Source organism: Leuresthes tenuis, unplaced genomic scaffold (assembly GCF_036924035.1).
Source record: "Leuresthes tenuis unplaced genomic scaffold, fLeuTen1.0.hap1 SCAF_21, whole genome shotgun sequence".
NCBI classification, from domain to species: Eukaryota; Metazoa; Chordata; class Actinopteri; order Atheriniformes; family Atherinopsidae; genus Leuresthes; species Leuresthes tenuis.
The window spans coordinates 29000170-29018208 of record NW_027325375.1 but is presented as its reverse complement, the minus strand read 5'-3'; the positions used below and the strand labels follow the sequence as shown (position 1 = coordinate 29018208).

At 43.1% G+C, this 18039-nt stretch overlaps 1 protein-coding gene across 1 annotated transcript in view; it reads right to left on the bottom strand.

The window, feature by feature from the left end:
* The window catches only part of lrch2 (leucine-rich repeats and calponin homology (CH) domain containing 2), a 36245-nt gene that overhangs the window by 14492 nt on the left and 3714 nt on the right, over window positions 1–18039 (bottom strand). Inside the window, exons 2-17 of the mRNA XM_072375136.1 lie at window positions 13418–13562; window positions 13039–13165; window positions 12844–12949; window positions 11840–11976; window positions 11550–11680; window positions 11307–11394; window positions 9391–9487; window positions 9170–9267; window positions 8955–9022; window positions 7369–7473; window positions 6171–6239; window positions 5792–5854; window positions 3439–3487; window positions 3147–3287; window positions 1904–1954; window positions 1754–1817 (exon numbers count right to left, since the gene is read on the bottom strand). Of these exons, the coding sequence (XP_072231237.1) occupies window positions 1754–1817; window positions 1904–1954; window positions 3147–3287; window positions 3439–3487; window positions 5792–5854; window positions 6171–6239; window positions 7369–7473; window positions 8955–9022; window positions 9170–9267; window positions 9391–9487; window positions 11307–11394; window positions 11550–11680; window positions 11840–11976; window positions 12844–12949; window positions 13039–13165; window positions 13418–13562 (1539 nt within the window). The remainder of the gene's footprint in view (window positions 1–1753; window positions 1818–1903; window positions 1955–3146; window positions 3288–3438; window positions 3488–5791; window positions 5855–6170; window positions 6240–7368; window positions 7474–8954; window positions 9023–9169; window positions 9268–9390; window positions 9488–11306; window positions 11395–11549; window positions 11681–11839; window positions 11977–12843; window positions 12950–13038; window positions 13166–13417; window positions 13563–18039) is intronic.

Here is an 18039-nt window from a genome sequence, read left to right as displayed (position 1 = left end):
GAGCTACAGTTTAACACCAGAACACTGAATTATGACAATGTGGTGATGCTCAGTTTAAAGGGGAACTCCGGTGTTTTTAAACCTGGACCTTATTTCTGGCATGAAACACGTTCATCTACTCACCGAGAACAGTTTGGATATTTAGATTCCTCGAGATCCATATAACGGAGTGAACGGGGCTTAGAGGATGCAGCCTCTAAATAAGGCATTATCTGTCTTTATTTCACCAATACTTTAAGAAGAATGAATGAATGAACGTGTGCTATAGCTCTGTTAGCTCATAGCTGCTGTTATGTGGCTATAGGAGAGCTAACGGAGGGATTTCTACACAGGCACTCTACTGGGACCACTTCACCTGTGCTTTCCCCCTCAGCTGCACTCCATCACTAATCACCTCCTTTCAGTATTTACCATATTTTTTGGGCTATAAGGTGCATTAAATGAAACAAAACTCAGATAAGTCAAACTTTATTCAACTCACTTGTTGTACTGCCTGACTGATAGCTTTGAGTGTGAAATCCGCTTCGTAAGCATGTCTCTTAACAGGAGCCATTTTTGGGGCAGCGGGTATAAAAAATGAATGAATGAATGCACACTCTGCGAGGCTCGTGACTACGGTGGCCCGTAATGCTCAATCCATCAAACAGTGCAGCTTCGTAGTTTACCAAGGCCGTGCTAAAACATTTTGACAGATTTTTGAGCGCCGTGTACCACATAAAATCGGTTCTAGGTCAGAAAGCACAACCAGAATGAATTCATACATTAGGCGTACCACATTTTAAGGAAGCACTGTCGATTTTTGAGAAAATTAAAGGATTTTAAGTGTGCCTTATGGTCCGAAAAATAGGATAGTTTCCAGGTTTCCCCTTGCACTTGGCCAGATCCTCACTGTCACTGAAGACAGCTATTCATGTCACATCAGGTTTGGTCTATGGTTTGTTCCCATGTGCTTTTGGTTAGTCATAGTTTTTGTATTCCGGCTCAGCCGCACTTTGTGTTGTTTTACTTTTGAAATATACCAATATATCATTTTGTTTTTCTGAGATATCTGCATCCGGGTCCTACTTCCACGCCAAGCCACACCACAGCTAACCAACCCGTTCTGACAGAAGCAGGTGAAGTGAGTGAAGCTGCTGACCAAGAGGGACTGAGGGGAAACATGGCAAAAACTAATGACCAAACACATGAAAACAAAAACTATAATCACGACAAAGGCTGAGGAACTTCCTCCAATAAAAGGTATAAACCTATAAAGATGAGAACAGATTTCCATGATTGATTTTCACACTGAAATAAGACATGTGTGAACTGAGGTTAAATCATTGTATGTCCAAATAAAGCTCGACAGCAAGAGAACAAAACAATTCCACAGAAAACCTTCCTCACTTCCAGAGAAAGAATGCTGGGCTCCACCTAAGAAAAAATGTTGGCTTCAGGTATCATCAAGCGTTCACAGTGCAAAATAATGAGCCTCAATGATACCTCCTCTCTGTTTTCACATGGACGCAGTGCTTCGACACGTCCGTGAGAACCTTTGACATGTTGATGCAGTGTGTTTTATCTCCAGCTGCAGAAATCTAAATGAATGAAGTCGTATGTAGACAGAAAGTAGCACAAGGTGCTTTTCTCACATGCATGAACTGGCATGTCATTGAATCAGTTTACCCAGAGGAGATCTACTGATTAATTCAACACAATAAAACAGGTAAAAAGGAAAAACGAGAAGACAATAACTATCACAAATGTGTGTTACCTGATCTTGGCTTCAGTCCAAACACTGTCAACGTGGTACTGAAGTCAGCGTTGCGCAAACTCTCCTGGGGAGATAACATCCTATATTCACAAAGACTCATTATCACAACTCAGGGGTTATTGTCCAAACATGATGGTAGATTATACCTACCTCACAGTCCTCGTTCCCACTGGAGTTTTTACGAGCACTCTGACACTTATACTGTAAGCAAAGAAAAAGCAACTCTTAAGCATGCCTTTGTGCCGATTCTCTTACTTATCCTCATCACCTCCAGTTGAATAGGTGTTTGACTACGAAGGCACACTTCTTTCACATCGTTATCCTGAATCAAAACGACTGGAGCGTCAAACTTACTTCAGAAAACCTGAGGCAGCTTTCTCTGGGATCTTTGTGGTGACATTTATCTACACATCACTGCTAACCCAAACCACACACAGAGAACAAAAAACACGTGCAGTGACACTGTTTTCAGATATCTATATGTGACGAGGTCAGTTTTTTCTTGTGTGTGTTCTGATTTTTTTCTTACTCTGTTATGATTTGATTGGTTATATATTGCATGTTGTACTGCCTTGAATTTTTATTCATTACTTAGTTTGGATTTTACGTGAGTTGCATGTTGTGTGTTTTTTACATGCTGACCTTGAACGGTACACAGACTTGATGGTGGTGGTCGTGACAACTGGATTTTACACCTTTTTAGAGATGCTGAGGACTCTCCTCCGGTTTTAACTTTAGTATTGACGCCATGTGGCTCTTTTGTCTCCTGTCTTTATGTTCCAGAGTGACTGAGGCTTTTTCTGCCGCTTTCAGAAACTGGAGATCTGTCGCCTGTCCGAGCTAAAGAGCGGGACTATCCAGAAGCTGTGGGACCCTCAGGGAGCAGCCCTCGGCTATTAAACCTGGGTATCAGCATCTTTTAATTATCGTAGCTTCGTTATTCATCATTTTAACAGTAGATATATTTTTATTCTTTTAGCAAACGCCTCATTTAAAGCAGTAACTACTCAAAAGGAAGTTCACAGAACTGGAAAAAGCTCAACATCCAGATTTCTGGAACTACCAAAAGAGACCTACTGCTAGACAAACATATAAACTGGGGTGGTGAGATTAATTCTATAAATGGACATCTGAAAATCCACAATGCATGCTTTGATAGCATTGACGAATGCATGAAATTGATTCACTATTAGTTTGTTTATGCATTTACGCTTTTATCCAAAGCGACTTACAGATAGGGTAAGGGGGTCTTGCCTAAGGACCCCTACAGGAGATAGTACCTTTCATGCAGGGGATTTGAACCCAGATCTCCCACATGGAAGGTGGCAATCATACCACTAAACTATCCAGTCCCCAAATGAGTCCCATTCACTAAATGATGGCCAGCTCATACCTTTAAGTAGTCTTTCCTCAGGTATTTATTCCGTCTGCGATCTTCATTCTGATTGAGGACAGGTGGGACTTCAGGCCACTTTGGGTCTGAATCTGACTGATCTGTCTTCAAGCTGCTATCAAAGGAGCAGGAGGAAGAGGGCTGCAAAAGCAGAAAGTTACAAATAAAATCATTCTGTTTTCCCGGTTTAGGAAATCTGAACCTGAAGAATGAAAAGTGCAAACAAAGACAAACACGGGGAACCTAACACATCAAACACAGTATATCTGCTGAGAGGTAGAAGACTTTGTACCTGTCCACTCAGCATTGATGCTGCACTACTTCCTTCATCCAGAGAAGCACTGGAAATAAGACACAAGTAACACCAGATGACTTTAACGTGCAGTGAACATGGGTCTCAGTTCATATACGACACACTGTTGATAAATCTGAGCGTAACATGATAGTACGTCAGAGAATTTGAAGAGCTAATTGTGCCTGACACGCCCCATATGCCCCGTCTTCATACCCTATTTTACCCCATATTTGTGACGTCTTCAGACAGAAAAACCTTGTAGCAATCGATGGTAGGTTCAGGCAGCAGCCAGACTGCAGTAACCACCCAGACCAGAGTATGTGGTGGTAGCATTCAACACAATCTCAAATCTTCAAAAGAAGAAGACAAGTCAGCTAATCCAGTCAGCTTCCAGAAATGCCAATGGCCAGCTGAGAGAATATCTAATTAAGAGGGTCTAGACATGCTACTCGTTAGCCTTGCAATGCTAAAGATTAACCCAGCGATTAGATGGTCCATCAAATAGCTTCATTAAATGACACCACCCAGGTTGAAAGAACAGTAGTAGCTCAGGAGGAAGTGCAGCTGTCTGTCAATCAGAGGGTCAGCGGTTTGGTCAGTGGTTTGATCTCATGTTAACGTGTCCTCGAGCAAGAACCTGAGCCTCGTGTTGCCTCTTATGTGTTCATCGGTGTGTGACTGTAGCCTGTTAACACTGTACTGTATAGACTAATAAATCCCGTGTGAAAGGGGCTTGCAATGTAAAAGGTCAACCAGACTAGAAAAGCAAAAGAGATATATAAATAGAGTTAATGACCAGGAACACCTTATTCCTCGTCAGCTGAATAGTTCGCTTGAGCAAGGATATATCCTCCAGCCACAAGGACAAAGCCTCTGCTTAATTTGGTCATTTTTACTGTGCTATAGGCTTGCTTCCACGGCCCAAAGCACAATGTATCTCTCTGACAGTCTGTATAAAATGAGTAACTTAAAGATTTGCTAAATTAGTGGCAAGAAAAAAGGAGAATATTGAAAAATATTTTTCTCAAAACAGTGCAAATAAAGTTTTCAACTACACTGCAGATTTCAGTGTATACGATACATGAGTTCCATCGCTCAGTGACACTGAGTCATAGTCCACCAGTCCTGAGTCGTGGTCCATCAGTTCTGAGTCATGGTCCATCAGTTCTGAGTCATGGTCCACCAGTCCTGAGTCGTGATCCACCAGTCCTGAGTCATAGTCCACCAGTCCTGAGTCATGATCCACCAGTCCTGAGTCATGGTCCACCAGTCCTGAGTCATGGTCCATCAGTCCTGAGTCATGGTCCACCAGTCCTGAGTCATGATCCATCAGTCCTGAGTCATGGTCCACCAGTCCTGAGTCATGGTCCACCAGTCCTGAGTCATAGTCCACCAGTCCTGAGTCATGATCCACCAGTCCTGAGTCATGGTCCACCAGTCCTGAGTCATGGTCCATCAGTCCTGAGTCATGATCCACCAGTCCTGAGTCATGATCCACCAGTCCTGAGTCATGATCCACCAGTCCTGAGTCATGATCCATCAGTCCTGAGTCGTGGTCCACCAGTCCTGAGTCATGATCCACCAGTCCTGAGTCATGATCCACCAGTCCTGAGTCATGATCCACCAGTCCTGAGTCATGATCCACCAGTCCTGAGTCATGATCCACCAGTCCTGAGTCATGATCCACCAGTCCTGAGTCATGATCCACCAGTCCTGAGTCATGGTCCACCAGTCCTGAGTCATGATCCACCAGTCCTGAGTCATGATCCACCAGTCCTGAGTCATGATCCACCAGTCCTGAGTCGTGGTCCACCAGTCCTGAGTCATGATCCACCAGTCCTGAGTCATGGTCCACCAGTCCTGAGTCATGATCCACCAGTCCTGAGTCATGATCCACCAGTCCTGAGTCGTGGTCCACCAGTCCTGAGTCGTGATCCACCAGTCCTGAGTCATGATCCACCAGTCCTGAGTCATGGTCCACCAGTCCTGAGTCATGGTCCATCAGTCCTGAGTCATGGTCCACCAGTCCTGAGTCATGATCCATCAGTCCTGAGTCGTGGTCCATCAGTCCTGAGTCGTGGTCCACCAGTCCTGAGTCATGGTCCCTCAGTCCTGAGTCATGATCCACCAGTCCTGAGTCATGATCCACCAGTCCTGAGTCATGGTCCACCAGTCCTGAGTCATGGTCCACCAGTCCTGAGTCGTGGTCCACCAGTCCTGAGTCGTGGTCCATCAGTCCTGAGTCATGGTCCACCAGTCCTGAGTCGTGGTCCATCAGTCCTGAGTCATGGTCCACCAGTCCTGAGTCGTGGTCCATCAGTCCTGAGTCATGGCGCAGTTTTGTACGTACCTACGAGCGGTCTGAGGTGCGAGCCTTGGTTTGCTGCTGGAGCTTCCAGAGTGACTCAGGAATCTGCAGACAGAAACAGAAACAATCCTTACTGTACTGTTCTAACGAGGCCTAGAAACCAGGGACAGTCCTCGTTAGATGATGTATGATGATTCACCCTCCATAAGCAAGATTTGAAATTTCTTTTACAATCATGTTCGGGAGTGTTTTCAAGCCTTTTTTCAAACAGTAAAACTGTATATCCTGCTTCAAGAATATCATCCATGCCCCCTTCCTGTTACAATGCAACAGAAACGAACTACAGAATGACCAGTTCCTCTTTAACAAGTTGTGACATGCTGTCTGCAAATAAGGAGAGCGAAAATCTCCGTACATGTACCTGTGTGCTCGGCCAGTCACCCGCCGCCTGTGAATAAGACTCTCTGCTCTGCAAATTAGGGATCGTCGTCTGGAACCATGCAGAAGCAGATTGAGAGGAGAGAGAAGAGGACAAGAGATGATGTTTATGTTTCTGTATTTATCAGACGCTTTTATCCAAAGCGACTTACAAATGAAGATATAACAGCTTTATAAAAAGCTAACAATAAACTACATAGAAGGAACCCAGGAGTCCGACTCTGTCAGAGGGGACAGAGTAGAGATAGGGTGCAGGCATAGAAGGAAGTGCAGAAAGATAAAGTGCAGAGATAGAGGGGGTAGGGAAGTACAAGGTAAGTGCTGGGATAGGAGATGCTCTCTGAAGAGCTGGGTTTTCAGGAGCTTCTTGAAGATAGACAGGGACGCCCCTGTTCTGGTAGCGCTCGGTAGGTCATTCCACCATCGTGGGACGACACATGAACAGAGTTTGGATTGTCTTAGGCGTGGTGTAGGAGCTGCTAGACGACAATCCTGGGACCAACGGAGGGACCCAGTTGGGACAGAAGCCTTTGCAAGAGCATTCAAGTAGATGGAGCCGTTCCATTAAGCTCTTTGTAGCTAACATCAGGGACTTGGATCTGATGCGGCCGGCTAAGGGCAGCCAGAGGAGCTCAATGAACAGAGGGGGGGCGTGTTCTTTTAGGCTGATCCAAGACCAGGCGCACCGCCGCGTTCTGGACCATCTGCAGAGGTTTCACAGGCTGGAGACCAGTTAGGAAACCAGTTAGGAGACCAGTTAGGAGAGCAGTTAGGAGAGCAGTTAGGAGAGCGTTGCAGTAGTCAAGGTGGGAGATGACCATGGCCTGCACCAGCAGCTGGGGGGCATGTTGGGTTAGGTATGGTCTGATCTTTCTTATGTTCAGTAATGCAAAGCGGCACGAACGAGCAACCGAGGTAACGTGATCTTTGAAGGTTAGTTGGTCATCAATCATGACACCCAAGTTTCTAGCAACCTTTGATGGAGCAAGAGATATGATAAAGGGAAGGACAAAAGTAGACAGAGATTAAGTAAAGTAACGCTGAAAGAGCTCTGCAGAGACAAAAGAGGTGAAAGTAGTGTTGATGGAGGGAGATTTTTGGTAAGGTGAGAAGACTTAGAGCAGAATTAAGCAGCACAGCATGGTGTCACACCAACAGGATCAAAGTTACGTCCCACGCACCTGTTTTGCTGCTCCTGCTGCAAAAGCTGAACAGCAATCTTCCTCAGGTCCAGCACTTCTTTCAGCTCATCATCCTCCTCCTCAACCAGCTGCTCCTTATCAGAACTGGGGAAAGATGAAGAGTTTAAACATAATTTCCACAAATCCCAGCTGTCAGAACACAGAACACCCATAACATAACCATGTATACAGTGTGCTGTAAACTCAGCTTAAAACCACATGCTGTATGAGGAAACTCCCATAATACTGTTCCAGTTAGCATCAAATACCTAACATGACATCTGAATGTCTTTTCATGAAGCCACACACTGAGCACAGCTCTTCTTTGTATGTGCTGGATTACAAAGAAAGGTTCTGTTTACGTGGAAGGAACCAAAAGCATAAATCAAAACCAGCAGGTGCAGAGATCCGTTAGCCACAGAATCAGCCTGAGGCAGCAATGCATACGTGCATAAAAGGTAGAAAAGAGCCTGAAGTTTTGCATTTGTGCAACTAATTGAGTCGTTAAATAGTAAAACCACTTGTGGCTTCAGCAGTTATCCACTCGTTTATGTGCTTTCATCAAGCTTCTTCCATTTATTTGTGGATAATCTCGTCTCATATGTCTACAAACATCTTTGATTCAAGTGAAAGAAGGATTGCAACAGACATCAAGCACAATATGTTCCAACAACACAGCTGCACAGCGTCTCCGCGCATGCTCTTTTAAACCTCCACCATGTTGGGTTGAAATGAACACAAATCAAATCAAAAACAGAATGCAGTGATTACAGATCACCTAAATGCGTTGAATCTAATTGGAAATAGATTTACAAATTGTTTAAAAAAAATTTTTAATCATCATTATTTGATGACAGCAGCATTTTTCAGAAATATTGGGACAGAGGCAGATTTTTTTTTCTCTAAGTTGATTTCTCAGGCCACAAAACAGTCGTCTACGTCATCTCGGTGAGTCCATCTTAAATGATTTCAGGCCCAGAGAAGATATTTCAGTATTTGTGGATGTTTATTTCTGTGATGAGAGCTGTTCACTGATGATGGTTTTCAGAAGTCTTCCTGAGCCTGTCCAGTAATTTCCAGGTGATTCAGTCATTCTCAGAGTGTTTTAACTACATCATGTATCATAGAGTCTTTTTAAATGTACGGTGGCGAGCCTTTTTCTTTGTCCTTTGAGCCTTTCAGTGGAAAGCCTCTCCCGGTCTTTGATTCTAAAGGAAACAATCCCTCCAGATGCTCTTTCACACAGAGTCATGCTACTGACCTGTTGCCCATCGTGTTGGTTTGTGGGCCCATTGATATGCTGTTTTGGCCGTGCACAACTTTTCCACCGTTTCCTACATTTTTTTTAAAGCGTTACTCCGCATTACAGTTTCCACCGGCTGATCTTTTCGTGCTTATTATGCTAATCCATAGCATTTAAGATGATGACTCACTGAGGTGTAGTCAGGGAGTTCCTTTGTCCCACAGATTTATCACCTCAAGTCTTTGTGTTGTGTGCATTTAGCACATTACATAAATGTAATGCATGACAGTAAAGGTTGAGAAGATAAGCTCCTTCTTTGACGGCTTCGCTGCAGATGACTCACCCTGACTCTTCCTTCCAGCTGTCTTTATCTTTGCATTGTTGAGACATGTTAAGAACTTTCTCCAGTTCCTGAAACACACCGAGACGCACACCATGTCAGGACCAATTAACAGAGATGAACTTTCTCGTCCATGAATGCCTGAGTGATGTGTTCATGCTTTTCTTGATTAAAGTAATACTTTTCTTTGAAAGACAGTCTGACAAACAAACAGATACCTTTATACAAGACATGTGACTGCTTTGCTGCCCATCACACTCTGACAGAGCAGGATCCTCATCAGGATTGGGGTCTATAAAGTCATAGAGATCCTGATCTGATAGAGGGAGGAAGCATCCGCGTTCATCACTTAACTGTCACATTTTAGGCACTTCATTCAACAACCCCGTGTCTCTGTTATTGCTTTCAAAGGGAATATGTGATACTTATTGTCGATAACCTTTGCAAGAGTCCATTTTGGAGAGAAGGGAAAGGGCATCAGCACGAGCTGTCTCTGAAACTTGTGAGTGGAGGCTGACAGTGTCATCATCAGAGGGCTGCAGAAGAAGCAAAAAGTGGTGTCAAAAGCTGTCATAGTGATGCTGACTGCTCACAGTTATGATGCCAGCGTGCCACAAAGTCTGTGCACAGATATCCATGCAGTAAAAATTACTTTTTGTGGCTGTTGCTTCTTTAGATGTAGCCAAACATGGCCGAGAACATAAACATGTTGAGGGAAGGCGTGAGGAACCCATGGCAGGACTAATGTTGTGGGAGAAATGAGCCTCTTTCATGTACACCTGCTCAAGCTGGGACTGATGCGCCTCTGTTGCTCATCGCTTCGAGTGTGAAAGTCGAGGCAGAACAGGGGGTTGAAGTCACCCCTCGGTCCCTCTCTGAGCCGGCGGAGGAGGTCGTAACCACGGCAAAATGACCTTCACACACTTTCAGCCGCTCCAAACGCTGCTGTTGTCACTCAGCGGATTCCATGACGCCAGCTTGATGCGTAAAAGGGCAGAGCAGTGCGAAGCTAAGTCGCCTCTGTGTGGCACGAGATGCAGCAGCGACAGGTTAAGAAAGAGGTCATGTGTGAAAGAGGTTCATATCATTCACTATATGTCATTAATCTCTTTCCACCAAACTGGATTTTGCTCTGAGCACCCAGCCAAACCTCTGAGCGTGACCTATTTAATCTTAGGATGGTTACAGTCTCCATTAACTCATGACAATTATTATGTTTGCAGTTGCATGTAGATTAAAAGGTAGATAATCATAGAAAAGTGGTTAGAGGTTTTAGATTTCCACCCGCAACCTCAGCTATTATTTCTGACTCATTATGTCTGTCAGCCCTGATTAACTACCGGGCTCCACATCAGGCCAATCCCAGCGTTCAGGTTTCAGTCCCTTCGTGAACACTTTGTGCCATACCTAATAAATGCCCTACCTTTTCTTGTCTTCTGTTAAAAATAACGCCTTCCACATTTTATGTCGTAAATGCTGACATTTTTCTTATTAGCGACGAGCCTGAACTTTAAAGTCTATCCTATCCTGATCGGTTCTGTCCGAGGCGTCACCAGGTGAGTTCTACTGTCTTAACCCAGGAGTCAATCCAGTTCTTAGATGTACTGGTAAGCAGCAGCAGTTAAAGGGGAACTCCGGTATTTTTAAACCGAGACCTTATTTCTGGCATGAAATACGTTCATCTACTCACTGAGAACAGTTTGGTGAAAGTCGGCGTCCTTCAGAAGATATTTAGATAACTGGAGATCCATATAACGGAGTGAACGGGGCTTAGAGCCTCTAAATAAGGCATTATCTGTCTTTATTTCACCAATACTTTAAGAAGAATGAATGAATGAACGTGTACTATAGCTCTGTTAGCTCATAGCTGCTGTTATGTGGCTATAGGAGAGCTAACGGAGGAAATTCTACACAGGCACTCTACTGGGACCACTTCACCTGTTATCCCAGTAGATGAGTGTGTAGAAAGCCCTCTATTAGCCCCCCGATAGCCGCCAATAACAACAACACAGCAGCTATGAGCTAACAGAGCTATAGCACACGTTCATTCATTCATTCTTCTTAAAGTATTGGTGAAATAAAGACAGATAATGCCTTATTTAGAGGCTGCATCCTCTAAGCCCCGTTCACTCCTTATATGGATCTCCAGTTATCTAAATATCTTCCGAAGGACTTTCACCAAACTGTTCTCGGTGAGTAGATGAATGTATTTCATGCCAGAAATAAGGTCTAGGTTTAAAAATACCGGAGTTCCCCTTTAAACACACAGGTAATTCCACAAGTTGGATACATCAGGCCAGGATCATGCTGAGATTGTAATTGAATCAGTTGAATGCTGTGAGTTTGAACTCTGACCTCTGTTGTTGACAGCCTCTTGTCACCATTGTCACTACCAATTCCAGAGTCGGGCCCGTGGTTTTTACTGGGATAAAAATCCTCCATGCTGGAATTAGGCAAGATAATTCATATGTTGCAGAATTAATAAAATAACAAGTGGATGTATTTGTAGTTTGTGTAAAAAGAATACATAGAATATCATCTTTAAATAAAAAACATTATGCTTTATGACAGAGCTAAACTTGGTATTCGAATACTAACCTATCTGTGAGGGGCTGTGGAAGACAACGTTTACTGAGGGAGGGGAGGTCCAGGGTGTCTGGTTTCTTGTCCATTCTGCAAGCCTGGATGTTCAGGTACTTGAATATGTGAACTTTGCCCTTCAGGCAAATCTGAAACACACATACATATGCAATGTGTACCGGCACAGAGAGAAATGTGTCCTTTCGTCCACTAGATGGAGCTCTTGTATATACATCATACATCCCGTAAGCATGTAATCGGTGCACAGAAGTCTTTAGTGAAACCCAAACACAAGTGGATGTACATACTTGTGCAGGTGGAGACTGCATAGGATTGTTGTCAAGGATGATGTTCTGCAGCTGCCTGAGTTTCCTGTAAGCTGGAGGAATCTCTGTGATCTTATTGCAGGAGAAGTCGAGTCGAATGAGGGGCAGGTCTGCTAACTCTGAAAGTACAAATGTCTGAGATTAAACGGCCATCATTGTACAGTGTGACACCTTCTGCATTCCTGCATATAAAACAAAGGCGGTATGGGCACACACACGTCTCCTGGCAACACCACACCACTGGCAGAATATTTCCCAGTAGCACTACAGCAGTTTAATCATGCAGTTGTACAGTTTGAGGTACTGAAACAAAATGTTTGCTTCCAACAAACCATAATATCCTAAACTTCTCTGTCAAAAGTGTGAGGAAATATTAGACCCCACAGTTCTTATGAAGTGACTTAACAGCACATTTACAGCATCTCTCCCTGGTGAAATGATGTCAAAAGTCTTTGTGAATTAGAGTTTTCTGCGACAAATGAAAATAACATTGTTCAATTTGTATTCAGTTGAAGATTCTCAGTCATCCAGGTCTTGGTAATAATAAGAGCTTGAATAAGGGCAACTGGACTTCTTCTTGGATCTTTAAGACCTCCCTGCTTATAATAAGATTGATATCCCCCACCATCTAGTTTAGAACTGAAGAAACCTTTCAGATGAGAGGTGAAAGGTCCAGTTGCCCTTATTCAAGCTCTGATGAACATTCAGTCTGAGTCATATACATGCAGAAAAAGGCGAGACATTTCAGTTTAAGGTTGTAAATCTACGTAACTTCAGAAACATTGTGGTGATTCAATCATACTGATAATTTTCATGTTATTGCCGAAGACTGTGAATGAGATGTTGAAGATAGTATGACAGCCAACACAAAACAAACACTGTAGCCAAGTGTTTTTTGGCTGTGAGAGGACTAGCATGCTCACTCAAACTGTCAAACAACATTAGACAATAAATAAATGGAAGAACAACATAGATATTATACTGACCCTCAGGCAGCATATGAAGACAATTCTTCCTAATGTTAAGCTCTCGTAAGGCTTGGAGCCGCCCCACCTGAGCTGGTAGGACCTGGATCTCATTGCAACTCACATCCTAAACAGGAGACAACGTGTAGCAAATAGGATTACTCAGGCCATCAATATACATAAGGCCGTATGTACTGATAAATGCACTCTGCTCACCAGCTCCATCAACTCTTTGGCCTTTCCAATCTCTTCAGGGATGGACACAAGCTTGTTGTTGCTTACAAGCAGAACTTTGAGGGGGAGGCTGAACAGATATTTTGGCAAAACTGACAGGAGATTTCGGCTGTGGAGGAAGATAAAACATTGACCTGCATTTAAAACAGCATACAAAGACATTGGGAATTGAGCTTTAGCAATAGAGGAAATGTGTCTCTTTCATGTGAGCTTTTTTTTTCCGTGCTGTTGGTGCACTAAAAGGGGAACGAGCACCTCTTCAGAGACTTCTAGCTGCGAACACATGAACATTCACTGCTGCTGAACTGATCAAAAGAAACTTGGAAACAGAACTGAGAGCATATTGTTAGCAATAGCTCACCTAATGTCAAGATATGTCAGCATCTGAAGGTTGATAATGGCCTCCGGGATGCACTTGATGCAGTTGTGGTAGAGGCTGAGTGACTCGAGGGGGGCGAACAAACACACTTCTGGAGGGATTTCTGTGAGACGATTCTTGGAAAGATCTGCAAGGAGATGGGGGGAAAGAAAGCTTATGAAATATATTCACTTTCTTTATACACTATATAAACACAGGAGACGGTCTGCACATTATTCACAGGCTGATCAATACATTACTATGACAGCTCTGAACATCTAAGTGCTACTGGTTAGATTTGTCATGATGGGTGGAAAGTAATAAGACAGTAATAGTCTTTTCTTTTGTTGAAAAATCACTAACATCAGAAACTATTTGCTTTTTGTACATAAGAAAATGGCATTTTCTGATATTTCAAACAATTTATATAAGATTTATTTTCCTGGGCTTTATATTATGAGCTTTTTTTTTAAAAAAAACAATATAATATATTACTTCTAGAGGGGGATAAAGTATAATTAATAAAAAAATTTGAAATGTTATATAAAGATTATTCATGAAATTATGAAAATGACAGAATCCATTTTCTAAAGATATGTGTTAAGAGTATATGATGATGCTATCAACCCTATGAAGCTAAACATCTGTGTTTCAAGCTAACCGCTAATGTTAGCGTGTCATCATGCATATTTGTAATGGTAATAAGTATGATGTTGCAGGTAGAAAAGAGTAATATTTAATTTATTCTATCAAAGATGTACAGCCGTTCAAATGATTCTGCTAAGCTAGTTTCCAGCTAAAGGCTAATCCCAGGATATCATCATGACAATGCTAAATTATTGATGTTTTGCAGTTATAATCAGCACTTGATTTATTTATTTATTCATTGATTCAAGAGAGTTGTTGTCCAATAAGTGGACTCCCCATGTCTCACACCAAAAGCCACACACACACACACACCCTGGGACAACAGGAGCATATTCTCCTAATTTTCCCATGAAACCCTCCACTTAGACTAATATTTACTATGGTCTCCATCAGTTTAGTAAATGATCCTGCTAATACTTCATAATTAGCACTGAAAGCAGTCTAGAATTAGCCTGTGCCAAGTAATGTGGTTTTGGAAAGCTCCTCTTTTTGTAAACATTTCTTCAAGAAAATATCAGCAAAGGCATTGAAATGTATCGTGGCAACTTGTCTAAATCTTATCTCGGCATTTCACTTAAAAACAAAAAAGGTCAACTTCAAGGCAACGATAAAACTAAATATCAGCGTGAGTCATGTTCTTGGAACTATTAACATGATCTAAATTAAATGTTGAAATATTTAGTTTAGATGCAAGCTGGGAACTATCAACCAAAAACTGACGCCTTTATCCCATGGATCCGTGCCAATGACACGGCTTATAATCTCAGTCCTTTTCAATGGAGCTTTCTGAAATACACCTACAATTAAATAACTGTACAAGATATGGAATCCTTCCCACATAAAGTGGAATTAGGTTAAAATTAGTGAAAAAACATCAGTGATGCAACATAGGAACCGATCCTTTGTGCTTTTATCTGTTTATTTTATGGGAAAATGTGTCAAAACTAAAACACCCGGTCAGCTGTTGCAGAGATGGTTATGAAAGCTTCGTGTCCTTTTATATTAATGTGAAATAGTTGGTGCTGACCTGTTTCAGATGCTCAGCTTTTCTGCTAATAATACAAGTTTGCAACTAAACCAGCATCAACAAACCTCCTCCAGTTGCTTCTGCTTTGCTGCAACAATCAATGCAACCTCTCTCCCAGTCAGTGAATAAAGGTGCAGCTTTACATTTGCAGCTGTCTCTTATTATTAAATATTTAGCATTCTGGCTCTGCAGGCAAATAACTCACTAAAGGAGCTCACTCAAGAAGATACAGATGGTTAAGATCATTACTAAAGTATTTGATCTCATTCAGTATTCTCTTATATATCCGTCTATGATAAATCTGATAAATCTGTTTCTTTGACATCCGTTTTCTATGCCCACATAATCCAATTCTGGGTTGCAGGGGGGCTGGAGCCTATCCCAGCTGCCATTGGGCATGGAGCGGGGTGCACCCTGGACGGGTTGACAGTCCATCACAGGGCTTTCTGGAAGACAAATGAGACAACCAGCCATGCACGCTCGCTCCTAAGGACAAATTAAACTATCGTGTATGTATATCGTGGAGAGAACCCGTGCATGTGTTGGGAAAACTTGCTAAATCCACACAGAAAGGCCCCAGGCAGGATTCAAACCAGAGACCCTCTTGCTGTGAGGCAACAGTGTCAACAAACACACCACCATGCAACTCCGAAACCTGTTTTAAACAAAACTTTAGGCCTGGAAACTTCTGGTGTTGATCTGAGGCTGCACTGTTAACAATAATATATACTCTAAGATGTATAAAGATATATCTTTATGATATTATCTTATCATCTAAAACGATTATGTAAGGACGTTAGGTGAGAACGAGCCTCATTATATACAATAAAAATAAAATGTATGTGTACATTTTTGCAGCCTGACTTCCAGCACAGCACTGCTGAATCATGCAAACGGATCATTTTCATGAACATAGGTATCAATACACACATATCTATGCTAACCATCCTCTGTTTTCTGTCAAACAAACCCTGACACATGGCACCGCCTATCCAAACTGAAACAAAAGCATACATGGGGAACTGAGAAGAACAAGACATGTAAAGGCTTCCTTGTAGCCACCATCGGATTATTGATTCAGGGGCTGGAAATGTGTGCATATGTGTGTGTGAACAATCCTGTTTTCTGAATTATCTTCGACTGACAAGATAATTAGAGGCTTCTGTGAGGAGCTGCATGGCCCCAGATAAACAGAGAACCCCCCCCCCCACTGTGGTGCCCCATCCTTTCTGCTGGAAAAGCAAACACTGCTGCACCTCAGTCCCCTCGATCGTAGCAATTACATGTCCCCTCCACTCTTTATTAAGCAATTAGTCTGTATGTGCTTTACTGAAAGCACCCCACTGACCTGCTGCTGGGGGTTACTGTTTAGTGTGGAGGGTTCAGAATATCCATCAGTTTTTATTTCGGTTTAACTGTCACATATTTTGTGAGTAAATCTTCAGCCCTATTCCCTCTGAAATGAGCAACAACAGACCCGACAGGCCCCCACTCTGTGGTTCAGGAAGCAGAAGTGAGAAACAGACAATAAGGCAGTCAGTCGCATGAAGGGAAAAGAAGACCAGAGGTTAAGGGGAAACAGAAATTACCACATGGGGATAGACCAAAGCTCAGGTCACAAGGTACACTTGCTCTCCATTTAGAGTGAATTTTGCCTCTCCCGAAGGGTTTGATCTTAATGATGTAGCCCAGCTGTATACAGACAATCCCCCCCACCTCCCACCATCCAGCCCTCCTTCCCCACAACTGCAGGGATTCTCCTGTAGCAGTGGGTCTGTGACAGAGAAATAGGGAGGAGGGGGCAGGGGCGCTCTTTGTATGCCTGTTTGTCTCCATCTCTTTCTCCCTCCTCCTCTACAGACCGTGCACCATCTGCAGGCCACAGTGGGTCCTCAAGCCACCTGCTGGTCACCTCGAGCTCCCACAGGACGGGGCCTGCCAGACAGATGAGCGCTCCATCATGGCTTCGCTACGCTGCTCCTTCCCCCTTTGGCAGCAATCTTTTTATTCATGCTGGAGGTGCAGATGATGCTCGGGCTTCCTGTGACACAGCTAAATCTAGACTAATACTTATGCTGCTGAGATCTGGAGCTATGATTGACAGAGAAAAATCTCAAATGAAAAGAGGAAACCAGCTTTTGTTTTAATGTTGCAGCTAATGTGAGGCTCCTTCGTTTCTGACTGGATTACAGAAAGGAGCTGAGTCGAATCTACAGTAAGAGTTTATCAGGAAGCCTCCTCTTCTTATTCAGTGTCCCAGACTCAAACATTTTCTGATCCCTGTGTGCCATTTGGAAGCTTTTTGGGACTGGAGTGCAGCTATCTGAGTGTTAACATGGGCAGCAAACTGGGCTGGACCAGGATCTCTGTGGCTCGTTACAGGAGGCAGCACTTTTTCTTCCTCGGTGCATGTTTCACGACGACCATTTGGACAGATTCTGTGCTGTGGTCCGGTGGGGTTAATAGTGTGATAACGCTAAAAGACTTAAACCTACCCGGACCTTGGTGCTGGAGGTTTGAGCGTCCATGATCTCAGAGCAGTAGAGGAGAAGAAGACACAAACTTCTTTCTATCATGGGCAACATCTCCCACCCTGTATGGAGTTCATTCTGGCCAGAGGAACACGATCAGCACTTTTATCTACTCCTCAAAGTATTTATTTCACATTTAGTTACACAGCCTCCACAATCTTTGCAACTGTAAGTTTTAGCAAAGCTCTTTTTGTTATATTATCATCATCTTGTGTTTTATGGCTCAAATGCACAGCAGCAGTATCACTGATTTGAAAAGGTTTTAACTCAGAATTCTTCTCACTCATCAGTGCATTCATGGACTCACCCTCCAGACCTCTTCATGCACCCTCCGTTCTGCAACCAAGAACACCCTCAAGCCCCCAGAACCACAAATCAGAACCACTATGGGTGATCGGGCCGTTTCCTCTGCAGCTCCG